This window comes from Rana temporaria, chromosome 13 (genome assembly GCF_905171775.1).
Source record: "Rana temporaria chromosome 13, aRanTem1.1, whole genome shotgun sequence".
Classification (NCBI taxonomy): Eukaryota; Metazoa; Chordata; class Amphibia; order Anura; family Ranidae; genus Rana; species Rana temporaria.
The window spans coordinates 37,014,669-37,040,420 of NC_053501.1; the positions used below are offsets into that span (position 1 = coordinate 37,014,669).

Genomic DNA, 25,752 nt, shown 5'->3' on the forward strand with positions numbered 1-25,752 from the left:
CTAGAGCCTCCTGTCTCTGGCAGCAATGCTTTTTGCTTCTCCCAGAGCTTCTTCTTTGGGAAGACATAATGCCAAGGTACCAACAAATGCATATACTATAGTGCTAGATTAGCAATCTACATATAAGTATGCAACTAATAACACAGTTTCATGCCAGAGTGGGTGTCTTACCTTGGGGAGTGCTCAGCCAACCCCATGGAGATCGTACGTACCCTTAAACGCTGCTGTGTCCCTTGCAGGGAAGCCCCAGACATGTGAGGATTGTTCAGGCCCACCCCTCCTACTGAGACCATCATAAAGCATGCCCCTTTATACGCGCGCGTCCTAGCGGCATCCTCCGCACCCCTGTGCGGTTCATGGCGATCTCCTGTGTTTGGAAATCCTTCAGCTTTCTGTGGAAGAGTGAGGAGAGCAATACAGAGCTTGCAGCGAAAGCAGTGTGCTTGTCGTTTGGACTGACACCACTTTGGAGTTTTGGTGCGTGAAAACACAGCTCTTTACTCTCCCCCAGTGGCAGCTTAAAAAATTACACCCACTCTAAAATAGGAAAAGTCACCAAGTTTAAAACCTAGGACTTTGTCCTAACTCACCTTGTCCCTGCTACAGGTTCTCTGCCAGGCAGATATCAATCTTCCCCCATCTCGGCAGGGTCTGCGTACCAACCTTCAGGGGTTTGGGGTTCATACTTAAAGGAGACCTCTTCGCTGGGCCTTGAAAAAAATACTCTTACCAGGACTTTTCACATATAGAGTGAAAGTGATGGACCCCAGTCCTCCAGAGATCGACATTACATGCAACACCTCGTCCATGAGGTCCGGATATCATCCAGTTTTGGCGTTATATAATTAAGCATCTTGGATAGACCCTCAGTTTAGCTCTCTACCCTCATAGGGCTTCTTAGGCAGAGCTTTTTCAGCACATTTTCCTAGCATCCAACACCTTAGACACTAATGACTAAAACGGTACTTCCCTATTGGGAGGGGAACTGTCCCATTATGTAATGATTTAAAGGCTCTGTGTCCCGTGGGGTACAATGAATTAAAATCTCACCTGACCATAACACCTTTTTCCACATAGCCTCAGACTCTTCAAGGTGTGTTTTGGAAAAGCTTGTTTTGACTGCATGTGGCCCTTTTTTTTCTCCACAATCCTACCATTCAAGCCACATTTGTGAGGCATCTGATATTTTCACATGCACACAATAACCCATGTTAAATTCCTGCAACTGCTTCAGAGTTGTTGTAGGCTTCTTGGTATACCCTCAAACCATTTGCCTCCTTGTGCTTTCCAGTTTGGAGCAATATCCTGATCCAGGGAGGGTCTGTATCGTATCAAATACCTTCCAGTTCTTAATAGACTTCACTGTGCTTCTAGACATTGATAAAGCCTTCAAAAGGTTTTTTTGCATCCATTCTTTGACAGTGCCTTGCACCCATAGTTGATGACTTGCTTCAGTTGCACCACCAGGGACTGAAATGCTCCAGGAAAACTTCATGCTGAGCTAATCAAAATGACCACAGCTAAGGCTCTGTTTCCACTATTGCAACCCCAAAGTCATGGAATTTTGATGCAACGCCTGTGTATTCTTGAGGTCCTGGACCTCAAGTCACATCAAAGTTGGACCAAAGTAGTGCAGGGACTACTTTGAAGTCGTACAGATATGAACGGTACTCATTGGAAATCATAGGGCACAACTTGTCATTGCGACTTTGCAGTCCCAAGTCGCACAAGTGGAAACCAAGCCTAAAAGTCTTTGCAAATGCGTGTGGACGAAACCCCTGTTTTTAATGCATACTGTTAGAAAGGTTAATTGGTTGTTCTGCGAGCTGGTCGGCGTTCTTTCACTTGGATGTTATAAGTCAAATAAATACAGAAATGCAGCTGGATAAAAAAAAACAATAAAACTGTCAGTCTTCATTTCAGGCTGCAAAGCGACAAAATGTAACTTTTTAAAAAGGGAGGGGCAATTTTTTTCCTATATCCACTATAGCTACAGACGTGATTCAGGGTGTCTTGCGTCAAAGCACTTTAATGCATGTTCTGAATTTGTAATATTTGTGTGCAACCACCATATACAGGTTCTTTTCAAAGTGGAACTTTAGTTAAAATTAGGCGCTGATCACTTCATGCTGGTCCCCCTTGAAAGTATTTGTATTGAAACCACCTGCGAAGGGGGTGCCATAGAGAAAAAAAAAAACACACAAACAAAAAAACTTTGACAAGCTGTTTACTGAAGTCATGCTTAGCTTATCTATAATACAAGCATATGCATTTTAAATATAACAAACTATCCTTTATAATAACTGTATCTGAGACGTCTGCAGAAATTGTTTTACTAATTTACATTCTGATTTTTCCTACAATTAAAGCCTCTGCATCTGAACTGCCAAAACATTAACCCTTAAAAAAAAAACAAAAAAAAAACAGCTTATCAGAAACATGCAACATAACAGTAATGTGATAAAAAAAAAACATCAAAAATGGCTCTTAAAACAGTTTTGATCTTAAAAATATAAAAATACATAAAACAGCACAATTGAAATCTTCTGGTTTGCATGGGCAGGCATAGGTTCCCAATCCTCCACAAAAGGTTAACTTTCCATCGGTGAAAATACAATTAAATCAGATACTGCAGTCATCGATTCGGACTTCAAGGGGGTACGTGTTACCTGCAAATAGAAATATAAGTTAGCAGCTGGTATAAAGCATACGTCAGGGTATGGTCTAATGAGAACGAACATGTCCCTAAAAACAGTTGTGAAAAAGATATACATACTATACACTAGTGCTGCATGTTAAGAAACCCTTTACCAAAGGAAAACATGGAAGACACAATTGCTGATCTTCTGAAAATGCCAGTCACCTGGCTGTACCCATCACCAGGATCCTGACTAAATTGAAACAAGAATGCAAATCAGAACCCATCTACATACTTCTCTGGATCAGGAGGGAGCCAGGAGTGTCTTATTTTCAAAGACTGGTGGTTCACATCACTGGTGTTTACATCTATGACACAATTTTTTTCTTTTAAACTTTGCATGTGCCAAATCATTGGCTAGCAGTTTCAATGTATTACTATAGATCTGTACTCTGAACTAGTATTTATAGCCGCGGATTTGTTTTTTTAATGGCCAAAAAGGTTAATACAATATGGCATCGTAGTACTGCATCCTGTAAAAACCTCAAGTTTTCTGCTTAAAAAGGGGTAAAACTAAGAAAAAAGCAAATACTGCCAACAATGTAATTTCATGAAGTGCGTGTAAGCCGTTCCTGTACTGTTGCCTAGAATAAATGTATGGCAGAATGTACCTTTTTCTTACAAAATAAAAATATAGTCTGACAGTTTGCTTATATTTTAAATGAGCACACTGTCTTGATTTTAAAGAAGTTATAGAATACACTAGAAGCTGCTGAATATTTTTGCAGCTGTTATCTCCGGGCAATGGTCTGTAATTTTCTCTGCGAGTACAAACTTTGTTTTCCGTCTTGGTCAAGTGTCTGTATTCAGATATACTGGGACAGAGGATCTTGCTTTAAATTGGATAAAATAATCCTTAGTACTAAATGAGGAGTCACTTCAAGCCTTCATCTACTAAAATAGAAATTAAACATTTCATGTACACAAGAGTAGGTTGAAATAGTAATAGTTACAATGAGGAAAAAGCCACACAAATTTTATAGAAACTTTTAATATTTCATAGGGAAAAAAGGGTGAAATATAAAAAACACAATTAGATTGGATTCAATTCTCTGATATGGAGGTGGATGTGAAGAGTGAACACAGACTGTAGTGTGTAGATTTAAATTTTCTCAAGTAGATAAACATTGTAGGGAAAGGGGATTTATGCATCTACCATATCTGAAGTACAGCTTTCAAGGAAGTCTAGCGGACTGTCGGATTTCTTGATGTCTATAAAAAAATAAAAATAAAAGGGAAAGAGGAAAATACCATGGTTAAAAGCCAAGAAAGAAAATAAAAAAAAAAGCAACCCACCACACAACTACTCCTGGTGAGAAAACCTAATGCAGTATGACTTGCAGTAAAAGTTGTGGATAACAACTAACCATACATGTACACAATACCTTTAACAAGCAAAAACCTGCGGTCTTCAATGAAAAACAAATCCACTTAACCATACAAGCAAGTTTACTTTTCACTTTGAACTATAGGTAAGCCAATAAGGCCCATTAGGTACAGTAGACCTCTTCCAAACATACACTGTTTACAAGATATTTACTTTAGATGCAGCCGGTGTCGTCTCCAACACATGCAATCTGAAAGAATGGCACGAGTTGTAAACCGACTCCCGTGTGCATGCGTGGAAGTGATGTCATTGCCTGTTCGGTCATCCATATTGCCAAAGCCCATGAAGCCAGCTGTGACAGTGTGCCGCTATACTTTCAGCCTGCTCTACTAGCACATTATGACCTACACTGCCCTGGGCCCATTTTTTTTTATGCAGTTTAGTACAGCTTTAAAGCCCTGCTACATCCTCACTATTGGTTACAGAAGCCAGTCATGACTACAGGTTCACTAGCAACAGGAGGGGGCATTTTCAAGTGTGAGTTGAACCACTAGCTGACCTGACCGACTGTGTGAAATCACATACAGGTACACCATTTCGCTCTACTGGGTCTGCGGTGTGCGCCACCAGCAACCAGCTTCCGCTGTGATTGGGCAGTGGGTCCAGCAGACCCGTTGTCCGCTGATCGCCCCCGAGAGGCAGAACGGTGGTCTGCCTATGTAAACAAGGGAAGACAGAGAGATCCTGTGTTTGTCAAGCAGAAACATGGATCTCTTTCCACAGTTAAAGCACCCCCACAGACTTAAAAGCACATCCTAGGGACACATTTAACTCTTTGATCGCACCCGATGACACCGTCAGGGAAGGATGAGTTAGTACAGTGAATTTTTTTTTTAGCACTGATCACTTAAGCCTCGTACACAGGATCGGATTTTCCGCAGACAAGGCATCTGACTTTTGGCCAAAAACGTATCTTGCAAACAAACGGCACACAATTGACAACCAAACAACACAACGTAGTTACGTACTATGTGAAATTTCAGCTCTTGTGCGCCACCCTTCGGGCACCTTCTGCCAATGTCGTGTTTGTACTTTGGACTTGTGTACACACTATTGGAAAATCCAACAGACCGCTGCCTGCAGAAAATTTTAAAGCCTGCCAACCAACATTTGTCTGTGGAAAATCCGACAATTGTCAGATGAGCGTACAAACGATCGGATACACCCCCCCCCCCCCCCAACAGCCTGTCACACAATTCCCATCAGAAAATCAGATTGTGTGTATGAGACCATCATCACTGGTCCCCAAAAGTGCCGCTTTAGGGTCCAATTAGTCTGCTATATCCGCTATTACACACACAATAAATATATATATATATATCAGAATACATATTGGCTTAAATTGACAAAGAAATTATTTTATTGGATGCGTTTTATAAAAGTAAAAAAAAAAAAAAAAAGCAAACTTTTTCATCCGAGTAACTTTCGTACGATTTTCATATAGTGTGTACACAACTTTCTACAGCTATTTCCGACCTTCTCAAATAAAATTTACAAAGGGACAAGCTCCAAAATTTCTTGTACGAGAACAGAACAAACGATTTTCGTACGATAAAGAAACGAGGCCTTGGTCCTACAAGAATGTTAGTACAAAGTTTCTTTCATTGGTTCCAACTTGCTGTGAAACAGAGGAAAATAAATAAATACAATTGTTGGCAGGATTTTCTTAGTGTGTACCCCACTTAAGCCACTGCCCTAAAATCAGCAGTAGTGATATCAGCTTCCTTTATTTGGTTGCTGGGCTGCTCATCAGGTCTAGCAGACAGATAGCCCAACCAATAGGAAACACACACAAGTCTGTCAATTGTGAGGCAGTGGTTTTAACACTGTTAGTCTGCAACAGGAAGCAGTTACTGAAAAGATCTCCAGGTAAGAAACTTGTGGAAAAAAAAACAAACCACATAAAATGTTAAAAACCATGCACAAGAATTTATAAAACGCACACGGAAAGGTACGAGTCCTGCGCCATTACACTGGATAAGCAAATACAGTTCAAATTAAAACCGTGAAATGTAATCAGGCATACCTTCATCAGGCATTTCAATAATGCCATCTTCTGGGGCCAGAATTCTAGATTCCTCAACTTTTTCTGGACTGCACATTAAAACGTCACCCAGGTCTGTGGATGGAACTTTAAATGTACTGTCCTCTTCCAGTTCAGTTTCAAGCCTTGAGAGTTCCATAAGCCCTGGAGAATCAGCTGTTAAACTTTGAGTAACTTCTGTAGTACAAGCCAAATACTTCGTCAGGTCAACTTCTTGCGACGGCTAAAAGAAGGAGGAGAAGGAGGAGATGTAACAAATGTGTTGTTAATGTGGTGTAACGATATCCAACATGAATAAAAAGACTCACAATTTCTGATTCGGTGTACGCAGAAATGGTAACCACAGGATCCTCTTGATGGTGCTGCAAACTGAAGAGAGGAGCAGATCAAAAGAAAGAACTACTGGACTGTTCTATTAAAATGACCATCAACCACACAATATTGCCCATTTATTACCCAGTATCACAGCGCCACCTAGTGGCTACAGGAGACTAGGCGACAAATTACGTGCCTTCAGTTCTACATTAGCCCACTAGGTAGGGGTATGTATGGACTAGCATGGCTCTGTGCAAAAGTATGACAAGATAACATTCCAAAGAACAGATTTTTATAAACTGAAAAAAAAAAAAAAAAAAAAAAAGGACTTGTCCCACTTTCTCTCCAGATATAACCCATCAATCTACACAGCTGTTGGATTGTATCTGCAGCTGTACAGTGTAATGTCTACTTTACAAGAAACTGGAAATTAAACTGAAATTGACCGTTTAATTGTAACAATGTTATCAGCCTCGGCAAGAGGAATGGAAAGGCAGGCTGTAAACAGACAGTTATTTTCACTTGCAATTCACAGTAATCACAAGCCAAAGATCCACACCAATTGGCTCTGTACCTTTTGCCTGAGATTTGCGCCATCCAACACCCCAATTACATACATTGTATACACACACACACACACACACACACACACACGCAACAGACTTGCAACAAACAATATAGCCCATCTGTATTTATGTTAATGCTTTGAAGGATGAGGGCGAGGAAGGCAGATGGATACCAGTCACGTACACGTTACCATGCAATGCTAGCAGCACATCACTCAAACTTTACGCCACAGTGCTGCCAACAGAGTATGGGGCAATACAGGGGGCTTTAAACTACAAACACAAGGAAAGACTTGTAAGACCAATTCAGGTGGACAGTCAGGAACCAAAGAAAGTAACTGACTAGATCGCTTGACCATTTCAGCACATAAGCCAGGAGATCAACCAAGCTTAGAAGCAGAAAAACAACACAACAGCCCTGATAAATGAAATATGCAAGAAGTTTATTGGTTGCATGAAAACAAAAGCCAAACTAATGTAAAGCACTCACAACAAGTAGGCAATGAAAGACTTCTGTACAGTCCAGAGACACAAGTAGTGTTAATTTGGACATCAAATTTCAATTTAGTCATAATATTGACTTAAGATGCCAGTTTAGTTTTAGTTGCATTTTCAACTAAAGTAGTGTTACATTAGTCAATGAAAATTTTTTTGGCAACAAAATTAACACTGACCTCAAGGTTCCCAATGAGGAGTAAGTCCACTGCCTACAGAAATGCTGCCTGCTCTCAGACTAGATGAACCCAGGACATGAAGCTGTCAAATCCCCAACCCCCTCATCATCAGAGCCAATAAGATGGCAGGTGGGGGGCTCCTCTTAATCAGCTGCGTCACCTCAGAGATTAAATAGGAGAGCCAGCAAATTAACCCCATCAATCCTGTACACCATGACATACGTTTTCCTTCAGAAATATTGTATGCCAGTTGCATAGACTAGCCTACATACACCCGTCATCTATAGTGCATAGGGAGGTTAGGAAAACACATTTTTAGGCAGCATTTTAAAGTCTGCTTATCACTTTAATGTCAGGATCCACCCAGATTCCTGACCGCCAGTTGCCTCAGTTAAAAATATATATATATTTTTTTTAACCAGACATGTTATATACATGCCTGCTCTGTGCAATGGTTTTACAGATCGGTCACCATCTCATCTTCTAGGGTCCCCTACCAGCACTCTTGGCTCTTCCTGTGTGCCCCCATAGCAAGCTGCTTGCTATGGGGGCACATGTGCGGGCTCAAACCAAAGCTGGGCTGCTTGCATTCATAGATACACAGTAAAGCTCATTTAACAGACAGCACCTCCTGCTGCTCCAAGCCAAGCTTGTGAGAGCACAGAGGGGGAGAGAAGGACTGAAGCTGGGCACAGCGCTGGATCAATAGAGGACAAGCAGGTGATAAAGAAAAGGGGAGCTAGGGGGCACTGGAAGTTTTTTTTTACTTTAATGCAGAGAATGCATTAAAAAAAAAAACTTTGGCCTTTAACACCACTTTAAGCATCCTGCTGTGTACACCACACGTCAAGGAAAATGCCCACAGCAGGATACAGTGCAAACCAGTATAGGCTAGCCCTGTAAACTCCACCAGGTAGGGTCTGGGTACAGGCCCCCCCCCAGGCTCTACTGAAGGTGTCCACCAATAGCCACATGGAAGGCTGCAGTGGCTACAGTGCCAAGGAAATCATCCCTAAAAGAAAAAATAGATGTGGCCCACCACATAAAGACACTAGCTGAGCTGTGAGTGGGAGGTTATAAAGGGATTGCACCTTCAGCAATTTTTGCCAGCGTCAACAATTGTTTGAAAGCAGATGCCTACAAGCCCTGTTATGATTGCAAGAAGCCTGTGTCTTGAACAAGAAAACAGTTTACCAGAAGAAATCAAAGCCACTCAAGCTTCAAGATTGGGGGATGAGCTCACTGATAACCAACTCAGAAAAACGTCAGGTCAAAACAAAGCAGTGGGATAACCTTTAAAGTAGACATTACCTTTCCTCTTCTGTGTCAAAGAGAACTTTTCTCACTGGGGATTTTTCAGAACTTGGGGACTTTTGCACATCAATATGATCAGCAGCCTCTTCTGTACCATCCCTCAATGGCTCGTCAGAATTTTGTAATTTTTTGGTTGATTTGGGTGTATCCGATGTCTGGGAAAAAGTTATTGTTTTTCGACCTAGAAAAGGTGGTAACATTTAAATTACTTTGGAGCAGAACAAGAAAGCAAAATCTGACGATTACAAAATATGTGCACTATTCCACCTCAGACCAAAAGTTGTTTGTGTCACAAGAATGTGAACAAGTGCCACAGAAACCTTAGCGGTTTTCTTCATTGTATGGCAATGTCAACCAGCTGTCTACTCCAAAATGAAGGAATTGTATTACATTTATCACAAAGTAAATTTTCTTGATCCAATCAATTGTAACCCATGACTAAAAACAATCTAAAAGCAGGTTTGGCTTCCTACTGAACCCAGAAGCACATACCTTACTATTTGCTTCCCCCTCTTTTCCTAGTAAACTATGTTGGATGTCCCGATGACTTCTTGAATTGCTGTGCACACAGATATCATGGGTCTCTGCAAGGTCCCAGATCTTGGTGGCATCTGTATAATAAGGGATCCCCTGCACATGTGCAAACTTGTCACAGGCCTCTGGTAAGTATGGCAGAGACCTGTGCATGTACAGATTGTTTAAGTGGTTCTAAAGTAACAGGTTTTACCCCAATACATTCTCTGCATTAGAAAGGAAAAAAATAAGGGGAAAGTTGATCCTGGTCCTTAAAGGGGTTGTAAAGGTTTTTTTTTTTTACTTTAATGCACCTATGCATTAAGGTGAAAACACCTGGAAGGGACCGGCCCCCCATTTTACTTACCTGAGCCGTTCATCTCCTCGGCACGTCCCTGACATCCTCCTCTCCACGAAGTCCCAGCTTTGATTAGATAGATTGTTAGCAGCGCAGCCATTGGCTCCCGCTGCTGTCAATCAAATCCATCGACGTGGGCGCAGGGGCCGAGTCATACACTCGGTGTCTATGGACGCCGAGTATGACTCGGAAGGGTGCCCACAAGGTAACCCCCTTGGGAGAGCTCTTCTCCAAGGGGGTTATGCAATGGGGGGAGGAGCAGAGAGCTGCCGTGAGACCCCAGAAGAGGATGTTCGGGACCACTCTGCAAAATTAACTGCACTGTGGAGGCAAGTATGACATGTTTGTTATTGGCTTCCATCACCAGGCAAAACTGAGGGAAGCCGAGCCATAGGCTCTTGCTGTTGTCAGTCAAATACCTGTGAGAAGAGAGCAGGTTCGGGGCTCATCGGGTCTGTATGTATACACACACACACACACACACACACACACACCAACTCGGAAGTGTGGGTGGGCTCCTTAGCACCTGGCTTGCTAATGAGGCAACCAAAGAAAGAAGGCGATTGCACCTGCAAAAGGAATGTGCAAAAAAGGTGGTGAGGGACATCTTTGCGCAATATCGTTGCACAGAGCAGGTAACTTTTACCTCTTTAAAAAACTAGGCTGTAGAACCACTTTAAAGAGGAGGTGGTAGAGGAGTGAAGAAGGGCAAATACCTTGGACTTAAATTTTTGAATGTTAAATTTTGAAAAAAGCTGGACGTCAGTAGTAGGAAGGTAGCGGAGGCCATCTTGGTACACCATGCACTGGTCAGCGCTAAACCTTTAGGCTTTGAAGTTGTAACATGAAGACAGCATGACAGAGCTCAATGTACTATATACGTTCACTTTTTTCATTAATGGACTGTTAAATTTCGAGATGTAGCAAGATGTCCACTGGCGCCTTATGCATGACGTTCTATCAGATTAGCAAACCTGTGCATGCAAAGTATTCAGCTGACAGAAAGTCGCTTCAGTTACCTAATCTGATACAACACAGTACAGTACCTGATCGGCACTCAGAAAAAGCAATGAATTCTAGCAATAAATACAAAGATTCCTCCGATTGGCTGAATAAGAGGCGGGATGAGGATGATGATGTCAAAACCTCTGACTCAGCTAATCAGTGGAAGCTTTGCATTCATTTCTAGAAAACATGGCTTTCTCTGAATGGCTGAGCGCAGATCTCTACTGTGCTCCGGGTATGAGACAAAGTCTTCTTTTGACACTGGTACACAGTGTGGTATGCTGTATGTAGTCTCAGCTACATTCAACTTATACTGGACACACCACGACCTCACGTTAGCTAAAGATATTAGTTTGTTTAGGCCCAGACAAACCATGTAAAGTCTAACAAAAGCTGGAGTTCAGCATTAAAGAGACCCTGCCACTAGACCCGTCATCCTCCTATAAGATAAAATGTGCATTTATATTTTAGGCATTTTACTGCAAAAAAGCCACCCATGTGTAGACAGCCAAATACCCAGAGACGTAGGGCTATGACATGCTTTAGGGAGGAGGTTCTGCCAAGTAATTGATTTTCTAAAGAACTAAAATTTGCTAGCAGGTTTAATGGAATATTTCAAGACAAAAAGGGTTTACAACACAAAAAAATTAAATAAAAAAATTGATTTTTCTGTGCCAGCGTTTCTTTAAGCCCCTTGAATAGTTAGACTTTCTGTATGCAAAAACAGAGCTGGACCCATGCAGTCTAGCAGTAGCTGTGCTAAAGTTTTACAATCTTGTCAGAACCTTTACAGATGAGCAGCTAGTTACTTACAGCCAGGTAGTTTTGCCGGGCTCTCAATTCGAAAAAAGCCTGCATCAAATACAACAGGATCTACTTGTGTGGGCTGTTCTGAGACTAAGGCCTTGTCAGCCATGTCCTCCTGCTTCACTTGGTTTCTCATTGCTGCTTTAATGGCAGCAAGACGACTTCTGGCAGCTGCTCGAGCATTCTCTCCCTGGCTTTTGTTCACGGTTGGAGCCAAAGGAGCTTTTTTCTACACAGAATAGAAAGTTAGTACAGAGAAACTATTTAAAATGGTAACAGGATTACACATTTCTACTGTAAAACTGAAGACTCACCCTGACCACCTTTTTAGCTTGAACTGTAATCTGTTGCCAGGAGTTCGCTTCCAGTTTCTTAAGATTACCAAACTTCTTGGTTACATCTTCAATCTAAAAATCGAGAACAAATGCATAAGCTTCCATATGTATTTCTAAGTGGTCTTCCACAACGATGTACTGTATATTTTGCAAGGCTAAAGTCTGGTCACCCATTATGGAGTTAGACTTCATAGTAACGCCTCTTGAAATATGGCAAATCCTTCACAATTAGCTTCAATTTAATGCCCACGTACAGGCCCACTTTAACAGGTCTGTTAGAAAAAGTTTTATGCCAACTCTTTCCAGGATAAAATGTGATTTTAGGTTTGTCCAAATGCAGCCTAGATATTTGGCCACGTGATCAGTATGGATGAGTGCCCAGAAAAGCAATTTCCCAGGAAAAGGGAATGTAAGTCCTACTTCCTAATACACATCAGCAAGGCTGTCAAAATCAGCTTAAGTTAAATATTTAAGAGGCACTATGACTATACTGACAAAAGACCTCAGAACCTCCCACACCACACACAGAAAATGGGTGAGGCTACACTCTTTCCAAGGCTGTCCTGTAAAGGTGATTTGAGAAAATTATATCTATCTCGAGGCATACAATGTCCCGCAATGACCTGTAATGATAGAGGAGAACATAGAGTGTCCTGCAATCACTTCCTTCTATGCACTTGCGGTTTGAAGATGGCCGACAACTGAGGGTGGGGGTTTAAATTATGATACAGGGCAAGAAAGACAATTGCTCATATGAAAGCATCTGCAGGTAGCCAAACATGAGATAAAGCATAGTAAAAGGAATCCATGCTGCCGCCTTCCCTGCTAACGAAGTATGCACATGAGACATTCACTTTTACAAGCCACACTTCAAATGGTTTATTTCCTATAAAAGGTCACAATACACGGGAAATCTTTTTTATCCCCTGCAGATTTTGTAAATTTGCCCACTAAAAGAAATAAGGGTCTAATTTTTTTTATCGTAGGTGTATTGTAAATGATGAATGACAGAATATCAGTCAAAAACAGGAAAAAAAAAAAAAAAAAAAAAAAAAAAAAACACAAAGAAGATGCAAAATTGAGTTGCAGTTCAGTGAGTAAAATAAGCATTTGATCCGTTACCAACCAACAATAATCCAGGCTACAGTATGTACTCATGTGGGATACAAATTTGTCCTGTCAAATTAACAAGGTGTTCCCAAAGACAACTCGTTATGTGTATAAAAGACACCTGTCAACAGAATCTTACTTCCATTCCATCATTATGGGCAAGACCAAAGAGCTGTCAAAGGACATCAGGAACAAGATTTTAGACCTGCACAAGGCTGGAATGGGCTACAAGACCATCAGCAAGAAGTTTGTTGAGGAGGAGACAGCTGTTGGAGCGATTATTAGCAAATGGAAGAAATATAAAACAAAATCAATTGTCCTTGGTCTAGAACTTCATGCAATATTTCACCTAATGGGGTAAGGATGATAAGAAAAGTGAGGGATTGGCCCAGAACTACATGGAAGGAGCTTGTGAATGATCTCAAGGTAGTTGGGACCAGTCACAAAACAAATCATTGGTAACACAAAAGTCGCTATTGATTAAAATCTTGCAGAGTTTGCAAGGTCTCCCGTCTCAAAAATGCACATGTACAGGACGGTTTTAGTTTTGCCAGTGAACATCTAAATGATTCAGAGAAGGATTGGGAGAAAGTGCTGTGGTCAGATGAGACAAAAATTGAGCTCTTTGGCATTAACTGAACTCACTGTGTTTGGAAGAAGAAAAATGCAGACTAAAACCCTAGGAACACCATCCCTAAATGCAAGCACGGAGGTGGAAACATTATGCTTTGGGGCCGTCTTCTGCTAAAGGTACAGGCCGACTTTGCCACATTGAGGGGCAAAGTATTGTAAAATCTAGAAACGTCTTACCTCTGTGCTTGCCAGAGGGTTTCTCTACCAAGTTCCAGTTCATGTTTTGCTTGGGGATCAAATAAATACTTATTTTACTCACTGAACTGCAACTCAATTTATAAACATTTGTATCATGTTTTTCTGCATTTTTGGTGGATATCCCATCTCGATCATACAAAATGCACCTATGATAAAAAAAAAAAAAATTATAGACCCGTCATTTTTTGTAAGTGGGCAAACGTACAAAATGTGCAGGGGCTCAAATACACACACATTTGTGGAGCACTTTTAACACACTTCAAACCATGCATAGGGCATTCCCAGTGTGAAAGCCAGGGTGCTTTCACACTGGGGGCGGAGCGCTGGCAGGACGTAAAAAAAAAAAAAAAGTCCTACAAGCAGCATGTTTGCGGCGGTCAAGGAGCAGTGTATACACCGCTCCTGCCCAATGAAATGAATGGGCACCGCTGGCGCCAAGACAGCGGTAAAGCGACACTAAAACGTGTGAAAGCAGCCTTGTGTGGCCCTTTGGAACTGTCAAAGTGTCAGCCGTACTTTTCTTCCATACTGCCATTTTGGCAACAGCTGTTCCTTTACAATTTTCACAGCTACTTTCCTGGGACCTCTCAGCAAACTCGTGATACTTTGAGAATCTCACAAGATCTGTGTACTTATGGACTTGTAGCTTTCTGGATGTGTTATGTAGCTTTTAGAAGGCGGCAGGCAACAAAAGGAAAAAAACAAGTCCCTACCCAGCAATAAATGAAGACATAGATCAGTGTTTCTCAACTCCAGTCCTCAAGGCGCCCCAACAGGTCATGTTTTCAGGCTTTCCATTATTTTTCACAGGTGACATTTCATCTGAGGGAAAACCTGAAAACATGACCTGTTGGGGCGCCTTGAGGACTGGAGTTGAGAAACCCTGACATAGATGCTTGGAAGACGCATGTATTTTGGGGAGGTAATTTAAAACAGACAGCACAAACCTGAAAATAAATCATATCCCAAAATCCATCAAGATCTGTACATGTGGTTTCCTTTTCTCCACGCTTAAATTCACAATTATCCACCAGACCCTCAAACTGTTTAAACCGCTCGGTTATCAGCAGCCTGGTTTGCCCAACTGTTGTTCTGATCAGATCTTTTGCTAAACCGAAAAAAAAAGAAGAACAAAAAAAGAAAAAAATTAAACAAACACTTAAAATCCAAGTAGAACTAGAATACAACAGGAGTTCAAACTAGATTAAACTATAAAAAAAAAAAAACGCACAATAGTTTCAACATTTTTCTCTGCAGCCTTTCGACTGTGCCTGGGCATCATAGGATATATCTAAATAAGTTCAGCCTAGGCCTGAAGGTTAATTAAAAGCTACTTGAAGACTAGGTCTTTTTATGACACCGTTTTCTCTAGAAAAGTTAGTTGGAACACCCAAAATGTATTTATAAACTTATTTAGGCTTCTGCTAAAGAAGAAAAAAAAAAAAAAAAGTGGGTTTTGCAATTTATGTAACATATTTGCAGAGGGTTTTTCCTGAATGCAAATTCATTGAAAAATAGACATGAATTTTTAAAAGCACACAATATACCCATTTTTTTTTTTGGATAAAATATAAAAGATTGGGTTATACCGAGTAACTAGATACCAAACATGTCAATTTAAAATTGCACATGCTCATGAAATGGCGACAAACTACGTCGCCATAGGCAATGCTTTAAAAAGTCTTTACAGGTTACCAGTTTAGAGTATGTCAGGTTTTACAATTATTTTCCTCTCTAAAGCTTCCTGCAATACTTCATGTGTGGTGCATCCGCCGTTTACGTATGCGCGCTTTCACCTTTTGGCACTTTAATCCCTCCCGGTTTCTTTTACAATTTTCTTTACACTTTTACTGCTGTCACACGGAATGTAAACATCCTTGTGAAAGAAATAGGCAGCGACAGGTACTCTTTATGGGGAGATTTTGGGTCTCCTTTGTCCTTAAAACATTTATAACACCAAGATCAGTGTAATCAAATATTTTTTTTTTATTTAAAAATGACAGTTTGCAAACCTGAAGTGACAAAAAATGCTTGTCGCTTCCGGTTTCCTATATTCTAGTGTTAATCGTAGACTTTCCAATCAGACAGGCTCTGTCATATGCCAATGGAGCAGTCAGCTTTTAGTCAGGGCTCACCAGTGGGACTGAAAGAGCCAGAAGATGCTCTAGCCATCTAGCAACCAGGGTGCTAGAATGGCTTTTACATAAAGGCCGGCCGGGTAGGGGGGGGAATAAAAACCTGGTATAATGCCTGTAGCTGCAGGCATCATTCCAGTATAGCCACTTAACACCCATAGGACATTCATGGGTTTCAGTGGTTATACCGGGATTATGCCTGCACCTCATCATCCCATTATGTATCTTTTCAGCCGGTGATTCTATTTAATGGCAGGTGGTCAATTAGCCACTTGATTACTTCTGCAGGTGGCGTAAGGAGAGCCCACCCCCCTTCCCGCCACTGCCTTTGCTGGGCTCTCCTGTCCCATCGTGGAGCCCAGGAGTGATGCTGCCATGAACAGACGTTGTTCCTCTCTAACTCTGGAAACAGGGAGCAACGAGCAGTTTGTCACTTCTGCCTCCTTGTTTACCTGGCCGCCAGAAAAGCAGCCAGACTGATCTGTGTCTGATCATCTGCATGGGAGGCCAGAGAAGAGATTTGGGGTCCAATAGACTGCAAATCTATCCATTAAGAGGACGTGTCGCAGCTCATCTTTTGTGATAATATGAAAAAAAAAATTAAGCGCCCCTGTCCCACCATGCTTACGCACACGTTACTCCCCCACACACACGTAAACGGTGATCTCACCACACAAGGTATTTTCGTGAATGTTCGAGCAAGAGAAATAATTTTAGGTTGCACATCTAAACTTGTAACCTGTAAAAGTTGTCTAATGGAGAATTTTAGGTTATGTAGATTGCCACCATTTTACAGGCAGGCACCGTTTTAAAAGCATGACATTCAAGGTATCCATTTACTCAGTGTAACATACATATAAAAATTGGGCCAACTTTAGGGTTGTCAGAGGAAAGTTGTGTTGGGAGGTAACAGAAAAAGATAAGCAAAGAGCTTGTCTAGTCACAGCACTGCGCATGCGCCTTTCCTCCAATCAGTTCTCACACAGTGTGTGCCCAGACTCCCAACCCCCCCTTTCTGCTGAAACAGGAAGGAGGATTTCCAATATGATGTGCACTTTTAAAGAGTATAGAAAGCTGAAAACAACAGATATACATGTAAAAATTAAATCTCCTTTCATATAATTTATCTCTGTGTATCATCTGAGGCTGTTTACTTTATTGGGTATATCAAGTCTGTTTACATCCACTTTAAGTGGTTCAGGAGTACCCACTATCAAAATTTCAAGATAAGCTGCCCACACAGTGGCCAAAATTTGTAGCGATATTCAAATCTAGTCAAATCTAGTCTTTGAAAACCTGTTATAAGTTAGAAATCTCCTTCAGTCCAGGTTTACACTGAGCTGCAGGAATGTTCACCCCCGCATGCAAATCCCGATTTCAGAGACATCTATGCAGGTTTCTGCACAGACGTCAGTAAATCGCAACCCAAAATCTCAAAAAGTAGTACAGAAACTACTTTTTGAAATCTGCATCACACCGATAAGGACGGTGCCATTGACGACAATTGCTGCCTATCGGAGATTTCAAATCGCATTAAACCGCTCCAGTGTGAACCAGAGCCAAGTCCTGGTTCACACTGCTATGACTTTGAATCCAACATCCCTGCAAGACTTCATCATGGCTTGCATACAACTTCAATGCAAGTTGTGTTGAAGTCGCACCAAATAAGTGCAGGAATGTTTTTCCAAGACGGACCGGTTAGAATGGTTCAATTGCCATTAGTGGGACGCAACTTGTCATGCGACCTTGAACTCTCAAGTCGCGTGAAAAAAAGGATTTTTGTACTCACCGTAAAATCCATTTCTCTGAGTTCATAGACGGACACAGCATCCTTTGACCTTAGGGTTATGCTTCTTCCTACCAGGAGATTTAGGCAGAATTCTACAGCACTTAAGGTGTTAAAAACTTTCCTTCATGCCGCTCCTCCCAGGGGGCGTGGCTCCCCCAGGCATAACCCCCACTCTGCTTTAGCAGCCTCAGTTCGTAACAAGCAGTACAAACAAAGGAGGGGTGGGTGCTGTGTCCGTCTATGAACTCAGAGAAATGGATTTTACGGTGAGTACAAAAATCCTTTTTTCTCTTTCGTTCATAGACGGACACAGCATCCTTTGACCTTAGGGACGTCCCCAAGCAGTGTCAAAAAAATTCGAGGGGTGGGAAAATAACACAGCAAAAACAGGTTACACCCCAAACAAAACCGGAGTTACTCAACGGAGGAACTCCAACCTTAAACTGCCGCCTGTAACACCCTGCGGCCGAAGGAGGCATCAGAAGATGCACTCACATCCACCTTATAAAACTTTGAAAAAGTGTGGAACGACGACCAGGTCGCTGCCTTACACACCTGTAACACAGAGGCTTGGTGTCGGAAGCCCAGGAGGCCCCGATCGCCCTGGTCGAATGCGCCATGACCCGAAAGGGAGGCGCCCGCCCCTTCAGGGCGTAGGCCTGAAGCACAACCTGTCGGATCCACCTGGAAATGGTGGCCGACGAGACTGCCAGGCCCTTACTGGGACCGGACACAGACACGAACAGCGAGTCCGACTTCCGGAACGGAGCTGTCGCCGACAAGTAAACTCGAAGGGCCCGAACCACATCCAGAGAATGTAAAGAGGCCTCCTTCGGGTTCTTCGGCTGAGGACATAATGATGGAACAACAATGTCCTCGTTAATGTGAAAGGCCGAAACGACCTTCGGAAGAAAAGAGGGCTGCGGGCGCAGCACCGCCTTATCCTGATGGATGACCAAGTAGGGGGCCTTGCAATACAAGGCCGCCAGTTCAGACACTCGTCTGATAGAGGTAATAGCTACCAGAAAGACCACCTTCTGCGACAAAGTCAGCAAGGGGATCTCCCGAATGTCCTCAAAGGGGGCACGCTGAAGCGCCGAGAGGACCAAGTTCAAGTCCCAAGAAGGTAGCGGAGGGCGCACCGGGGGGGCCACATGCCGGACCCCCTGCACAAACGTGCGAACCAAAGAATTCGCTGCCAAGGGACGCTGAAAATAAACAGCCTGAGCAGAAATCTGACTCTTGATCGTGCTCAAGGCAAGAGCCTGGTCCACTCCCCGCTGTAGGAACAGCAGGATCCGGGACACCACGTAAGTACGGGGGTGCCACTTCATCTCCTCACACATAGAGATGTATGCTTTCCATGTACGATGGTAAATTTTTCGAGAAGTGGACTTCCGTGCACGCAGCATGGTAGAGATTACCGGGCCCGACAGGCCCCGGTCCTTCAGTACCTGGTTTTCAACAGCCACGCCGTTAAAGCCAGTGACCGTAAAGCAGGATGGAAGATCGGGCCCTGAGACAGGAGATCTTCCCTCAGAGGCAGACGCCAGGGGGCGTCTGTCACCAGACGTACCAGGTCCGCGTACCAAGAGCGACGCGGCCAATCCGGGGCGATCAGGATCGTTGGAATACCTTCGGCTTCCACCCTGCGCAGCAGGCGGGGTAGGAGCCTTAGAGGAGGGAAGGCGTAAATCAGGTGATATTGACCCAGGGAGCCACTAACGCGTCTGACGCGTCTGCCCACGGGTCCCTTGACCTAGCCACAAACCGTGGTACCTTCCGATTGAGACGGGACGCCAGAAGGTCCACGTCTGGAGTGCCCCATTTTTGGCACAGGATCTGAAACACCTCCGGGTGGAGAGACCACTCCCCTTGATCCAGAGTCATGCGACTTAGGAAGTCGGCTTGCCAATTCAGAACTCCCGGAATGTATACCGCCGACAGGGCCGGAACGGACCTTTCGGCCCACCGAAGTATGTGAGCGACCTCCGTCGCCGCGGCCGAGCTCCTTGTGCCGCCCTGATGATTGATGTACGCCACGGCCGTGGCGTTGTCGGACTGGATCCTGACAGGACGGCCCTGTAGCTCCAGCGACCACCTGACAAGGCACAGCTTGATCGCTCGGAGCTCCAGGATATTGATCGGCAGGCGGGACTCCTCCCGAGTCCAGCGCCCCTGGGCTGACTGGGTGCCCCAGACGCCCCCCCAGCCGAAGAGGCTGGCATCCGTCGTGACCACTGTCCAGCGGCACGGAAGAAAAGACTTCCCGGACCGAAGCACCGGAGACGTCAGCCACCATGCCAGGGAAGACTTGGCCAGATGGCTCAACCGAATCTGGTGATCCAGAGAAGATGGGACCCTGTCCCATCGTGACAGAATCTCCTTCTGTAGTACCCTGGTGTGGATTGGGCATACAGAACTGCCTCGAAGGAGGCCACCATCAGACCCAGAACCCGCATGCAGAAGCGAAGAGATGACCACTTCTGGGTCAACAACTGTCTCACTGCAGATTGCAGGGTCAGCAGGTTTTGCGATGGGAGGAACACTTTTGTCTCCCCCGAATCCAAAACCAGCCCCAGGGGTTCCAGCCTCTGGGACGGAACCAACACTGATTTTCTGAGATTCAGAAACCAGCCGAACTCCTGCAGAGTCCGACACGTGATGGACACGTCCTCCTCTAACTCTGAGCCTGAAGAAGCTCTCAGGAGAAGGTCGTCCAGGTATCCCACGATAGCGATCCCTCGCTGCCGTAGCAAGGCCAGGATCGGGGCGAGCACCTTGGTGAACACCCGTGGTGCCGACGCCAGCCCGAACGGGAGGGCCACGAATTGATAGTGGTCCTCCCCGATCGCAAAGCGCAGATACCTTTGGTGGCTTGTGCAAACGGGAACATGCAGGTATGCGTCCATGATGTCTAAGGACGCCATGAAGTCCCCCTGGTGGAGGGACGCCATGATAGAACGGACCGACTCCATCCTGAATCGCTGCACCTTGACAAAGGAGTTGAGGGCCTTTAGGTCCAGGATAGGGCGAACCCCTCCCTTCTTGGGGACCACGAACAGATTGGAGTAGAACCCCCGAAACCGTTCCAGCGAGGGGACCGGCACAACCACCCCCCTGTCCAGAAGATCCTGGACAGCCCCGGACAGGGCTAGCCGACGATCCGGAGGAAGCTGGAGGTTGGATGGAAAAAAATCTGTTTGGGGGACAAGAAAGGAACTCTATCTTGTACCCCGAGGCGACCACCTCGCAAACCCAACGGTCGGATAGAAGAGAATTCCACCGATCCACGAAGTCGTGAAGCCGTCCCCCCACCCGAGACCCGGGCGGGGGCAGACCTTCATGCGGAAGCAGGCTTGTCCGCAGGCTTGTTCGGTTTTTTGAACCAGGGGCGCTTACGCCCGGCAGCAAGGGCTTTTGCACCTTGCGGACCTTTTCCAGCCGCGCTGGCGCACGAAAAAAACCGTTTAGGGGGTAGTAAAAGTAGGACCTTGCTTGCGGCGAGGTTCCCTACCCTTCCCCGACTGAGGGAGCAAGGTGCTCTTACCTCCAGTGGCATCCTTAATGATGTCATCCAGGGATGCCCCCAAAAGCCGTCCGCCCTTAAAGGGCAAATCTACCAAGGCCTTTTTTGAGTACTGGTCAGCCGACCAGCACTTCAGCCATATAAGGCGGCGCAGAACCACTGCGTAGACAGAAGCCCTGGAAAGCAAAGGAATCTAATCCATATCCGCCTCGCAGAGAAACTTCTGACCCTGAATCAACTGTTCAGCCAGGTCCCTAGAGGACTCGGAAGCCCCCTGGACCTCCAGGTCCTGCAGCAGGAGCTTCGCCCTTTCAGTCAGCGTCTGAGCTACCAGGGCTCCGGCCAGAGCCGGCCTTACCACCGAACCCACCACCGAGAACAGGGAGCGGGCCACGGCCTCCACTCTCCTATTAGCGGGGTCCTTGAAAGCAGGAGCCCCCTCCACAGGCAACGTAGTAGCCTTACTCAGTCTGGACACAGGAGGGTCCACCGACGGAGGAGTGACCCACTTTTTTAAAAAAGTCCTCCTCCAGGGGGTAACGGTAGCAAAGCTTTTAGGAACCGTAAAAGCCTTTTGCGGTGTATCCCATTCCTTATACAACATATTGTCTAAATAAGGAACACAGGGGAATACCTTAGCGGTACGCGGTGGTTTGCGGAATCCAAAAGGACTGACACCGCTGGTGTCTCCGCCAAATCCTCTAAATGAAGAGCCTCACGCACCGCAGTAATAAGAGCTCCAACAAATTCCTTATCAGCAGACTCCGCAGCAGAGTCATCCTCGCTGTCCATGTGGGTTAAGCCCGCATCCTCTGACATGACAGAACCAGAAGCATCAGATTCTGCGTCAGAGATATCCCCAGAAACAGCCTCCGGGGGGGGGCGCTTTTTTACCCCCCAACCGAGCACTGGCTGCTTCAAACCTGGTGAGAAAAGACTCCAGGACAGCCGACACCGATTCAACAGATGTGGCAGGGGGAGGGGCGCTTAAGGGTTAATTCCGGCATTGTAAGAAATGAGGGGCCTGATTCAGGCTCCATATTGCCGTTGCCATTTCACCCCTACTGCCAAGGGCAGGAAAAAAGTCCCCCACAGGTCACCTCCCAGCCGCTAGAGCACAGTATGGGGCCCCCTGAGACTCACCACCCCCTGGTACAGCGCGGTCTGTGAAGGCAAGTGTGTGCTGAGGAGAAGCTGCAGCGCTGCGTCTGTCCCCTCAGATGATTCGCGGTCTTTTTTCCCCGCCGAAACGGCCACTAGAGGCCGAACTAGTGCTGAAAATGGCGCCGGCCACAAGAAAATGGCCGCCGAATAATACAAGCGCGGCTCCGGCAAAATGGCCGCCGTTGCGCAGTTTTAAAAAGACAGTGTACCCAAAAATGACAGTACACCAAAACAGCACACAGCACACACAAAAATGCCCAGAATGTCCACCACAGTCCCCTGCAGTGACACAGAACAGCCCCAGCCATACCCGAGTGAAAAAAAAAAAAAAAAATATGAGCCCCAGGGAAAAAACCCCCTGCACAGCCGTCACCCAAAGGGGAAAGGAGGGAGAGGAATAAGGGAGAGAGGAAAGCGGGGGAAACCCTCAGTCGACCTCCCAAGGGAAAACATTCCAGCCAGACCACTTACCTGAGTAAGGGGCCACTACTTACCTGTCCTGCGACTACCTGGCTGGAGGTATCCCAGACAGAACCAACGTCCGCGAACGGCATGGCTGTCAGCCAGACACACTGTGACAAGGCCATAGAGACCGGTCATATGTGTGCCCTAGAACCGAAGTTCCCCGGCCGCCCCTGGAGCAATGGGGCCTGTCGTGGACGTCCCAAAGCGGAGCTGAGGGCCGGCACACGCTCGAAGGCCGAACCTGGGGGGACTACAAGGGTCGAGGACCCAGCCTGTCACCCAGTCGGCTGTTGATAGAAGAATCGCAGGATTCAAAAATAAAAATAAAATAAAAAAGCGAGGAAAAAACTCGCAAAATGCAAAAAAATTTGCAAGAAAAAACTCCAGAGTCCAGGACTCCAGAGAGAGCCTGACTCTCCTGACGGTTAGGCAGAAACAAACTGAGGCTGCTAAAGCAGAGTGGGGGTTATGCCTGGGGGAGCCACGCCCCCTGGGAGGAGCGGCATGAAGGAAAGTTTTTAACACCTTAAGTGCTGTAGAATTCTGCCTAAATCTCCTGGTAGGAAGAAGCATAACCCTAAGGTCAAAGGATGCTGTGTCCGTCTATGAACGAAAGAGAAAGTCATGCCAGTGAAACTAAGGGAGACAACAGTTCCATGCATGCTTCACTTACAGTCCTCTGGAATATCCTCTTCAAATCTTGTATCCCACTCACTGCACAGCAAAGCCAGCCTCTGAATCTCAGACTTTAGCAAACCTCTAAGACGGAAATATATAAAAAATAAAAAAAAAAGAAGTTAAGCTGCAGTGTTGATAGTGAATACGATGAAAGAAGAAAGCATAAATTGCAGACATTGGCAAGATGGGCTAAAAACAAACTCTCCTGAACTAGTGTGTGCAGTGGGGCTGCAACCAACAATAATCTATTATGAAAATGAGTAGGCCGATTTTTTTTAGATTAATCGGATAACATTCAAAAAAGCGTAGTGTACAATTTACTTAATATGTAAACTTTAAAAAACAAAGGCAATTTATTCTTAATTATCTATATGCATTGGTAAATATAAAATAACTAACTATATGGTTAAGAAGCAAAATCTATAATCCCACTCTGAGAACAGACAGGCAGAAGAGAAAATGTATATACTATTAGGTTGAATCTGGTAAATATCATCAGGACTAAGGAGATCACGTGTTTTAATTTGAAGAAAACAAAAACAAAACGCAATCACAGCAGGACCATGGATCTGTGTGTGTAAACACACATATCCATGTCCTGTCAGTGGTGAGGAGACCGATGTGTAGGGGTGCAACGGATCGTCATTGATCCGTGATCCGAACCGAAAAAGATTGATCCGAACCGCACACGTGATCCGAGGATTGTTTTCTAAAAAAAAAATAATAATAATAATTTGCGCATGTTCAGTCCACACACAGCGTGGTCATGGCGAATGAAGGAGCTTGAATGCCCCGCGTCATTTAAATCCCCTGTATGGGAGCATTTTGTCTTCCATGTCAAATATAATGATGAAGGAAAGAGGTTAGTGGATAAAACCGTGACGGTGTGTAGGCACTGTGGCACAAGAATGCCATATGACAGTGGGAACACATCATGTATTGTCACAAGGGGTGCAACTGATCCGTATGGATCAGCACCTTCGGGTCGGGACACACGGCGATCCACGTGCCTCCCGGTCCATAGGAAAGGCCGCGGCTTCGGCCTAGCTATCGAAGCGGCGGCCATCGAGGTCCACCCGGCGCGGGGGATGCAGGCTGCTCCTCGGAAGTTTGTGGGCACTTGAGCTCAATATGTCATTGACTCCTAACAGCCCAGCGATGAGCTCCATGCTGCACCTTGAGGAATCCACACGGGGAGCCGCTGCCGCCGCCGCACCGGGCGTCCTGCTGCTTGCCAGAGAAGAGAGAGGAGGCGATCGGGGGGATCTGTATGGACTGAGCACGTAGGGGGGATTTTCACTAGACACTCAGCCCGCCGATCAATGACACTAAAGGGATCTGATGATTGGGATAGTTCAGGTCACAGTAGGGAACTGGTGACACCACTTTCGTACATGGGGCTGCGACTTCCACTTGGCTGCACATATAAGTATTGCGAGATGCAGTTATTTCAACACAAAACAGAGCTTATATGCTTAAATACAGTATTTGTAAATCTGACGGACTGTTTAAATGTGAAAATCAGAGGTGTTCTGTCATATTAGCAATAAACAGTCCGTCAGATTTCCAAACACTGTATTTAAGCACATAAGCTCAGTTTTGTGTTGAGAAGAACTGTGAAATCTAAAACTCTGGTGGGTGTAACAAGATTTGTCTTTTTTTTTTTTTGCTGATCTGAAAATGATCCGATCCGTGACTCCTGATCCGAGGATCGATCCGATACGTGAGTTTTTTGATCCGTTGCACCCCTACCGATGTGTGTTCCATTACAGAGAAACACACATCGGTCTCCTTCCCTTGTGAGTCCCCCCCCCCCCTACACACTTTAGGGAAGGCCCCCTAGTGTTAACCCCTTCCCTGCCAGTCACATTTACACAGTAATCAGTGCAGTTTTATAGCACTAATCGTGTATAAATGTGAATGGTCCCAAAAATGAGGATTCTTTTTTTTTTTATTAGATTTTTTTTTAATCAAAAAAACCGTTATTGAGCATGAAATAAAAATGGGTAGACAAACGGATCAAAAGTGCAACATG

The 25,752-nt window shown here is 44.7% G+C and overlaps 1 protein-coding gene across 2 annotated transcripts in view; it reads right to left on the minus strand.

Moving 5' to 3' along the window:
• Positions 1–2,210: 2,210 nt before the first annotated feature.
• DLGAP5 (DLG associated protein 5) overlaps positions 2,211–25,752 on the minus strand; it is a 58,172-nt gene continuing 34,630 nt past the window's right edge. For both annotated transcript variants that reach the window (XM_040332518.1, XM_040332517.1), the window contains exons 12-20: positions 23,713–23,798; positions 14,905–15,065; positions 11,996–12,088; positions 11,688–11,910; positions 8,996–9,179; positions 6,438–6,498; positions 6,112–6,352; positions 3,855–3,910; positions 2,211–2,669 (exon numbers count right to left, since the gene is read on the minus strand). In XM_040332518.1, coding sequence (XP_040188452.1) covers positions 2,592–2,669; positions 3,855–3,910; positions 6,112–6,352; positions 6,438–6,498; positions 8,996–9,179; positions 11,688–11,910; positions 11,996–12,088; positions 14,905–15,065; positions 23,713–23,798 — 1,183 coding nt within the window. In that variant the 3' untranslated portion in view covers positions 2,211–2,591. The remainder of the gene's footprint in view (positions 2,670–3,854; positions 3,911–6,111; positions 6,353–6,437; positions 6,499–8,995; positions 9,180–11,687; positions 11,911–11,995; positions 12,089–14,904; positions 15,066–23,712; positions 23,799–25,752) is intronic.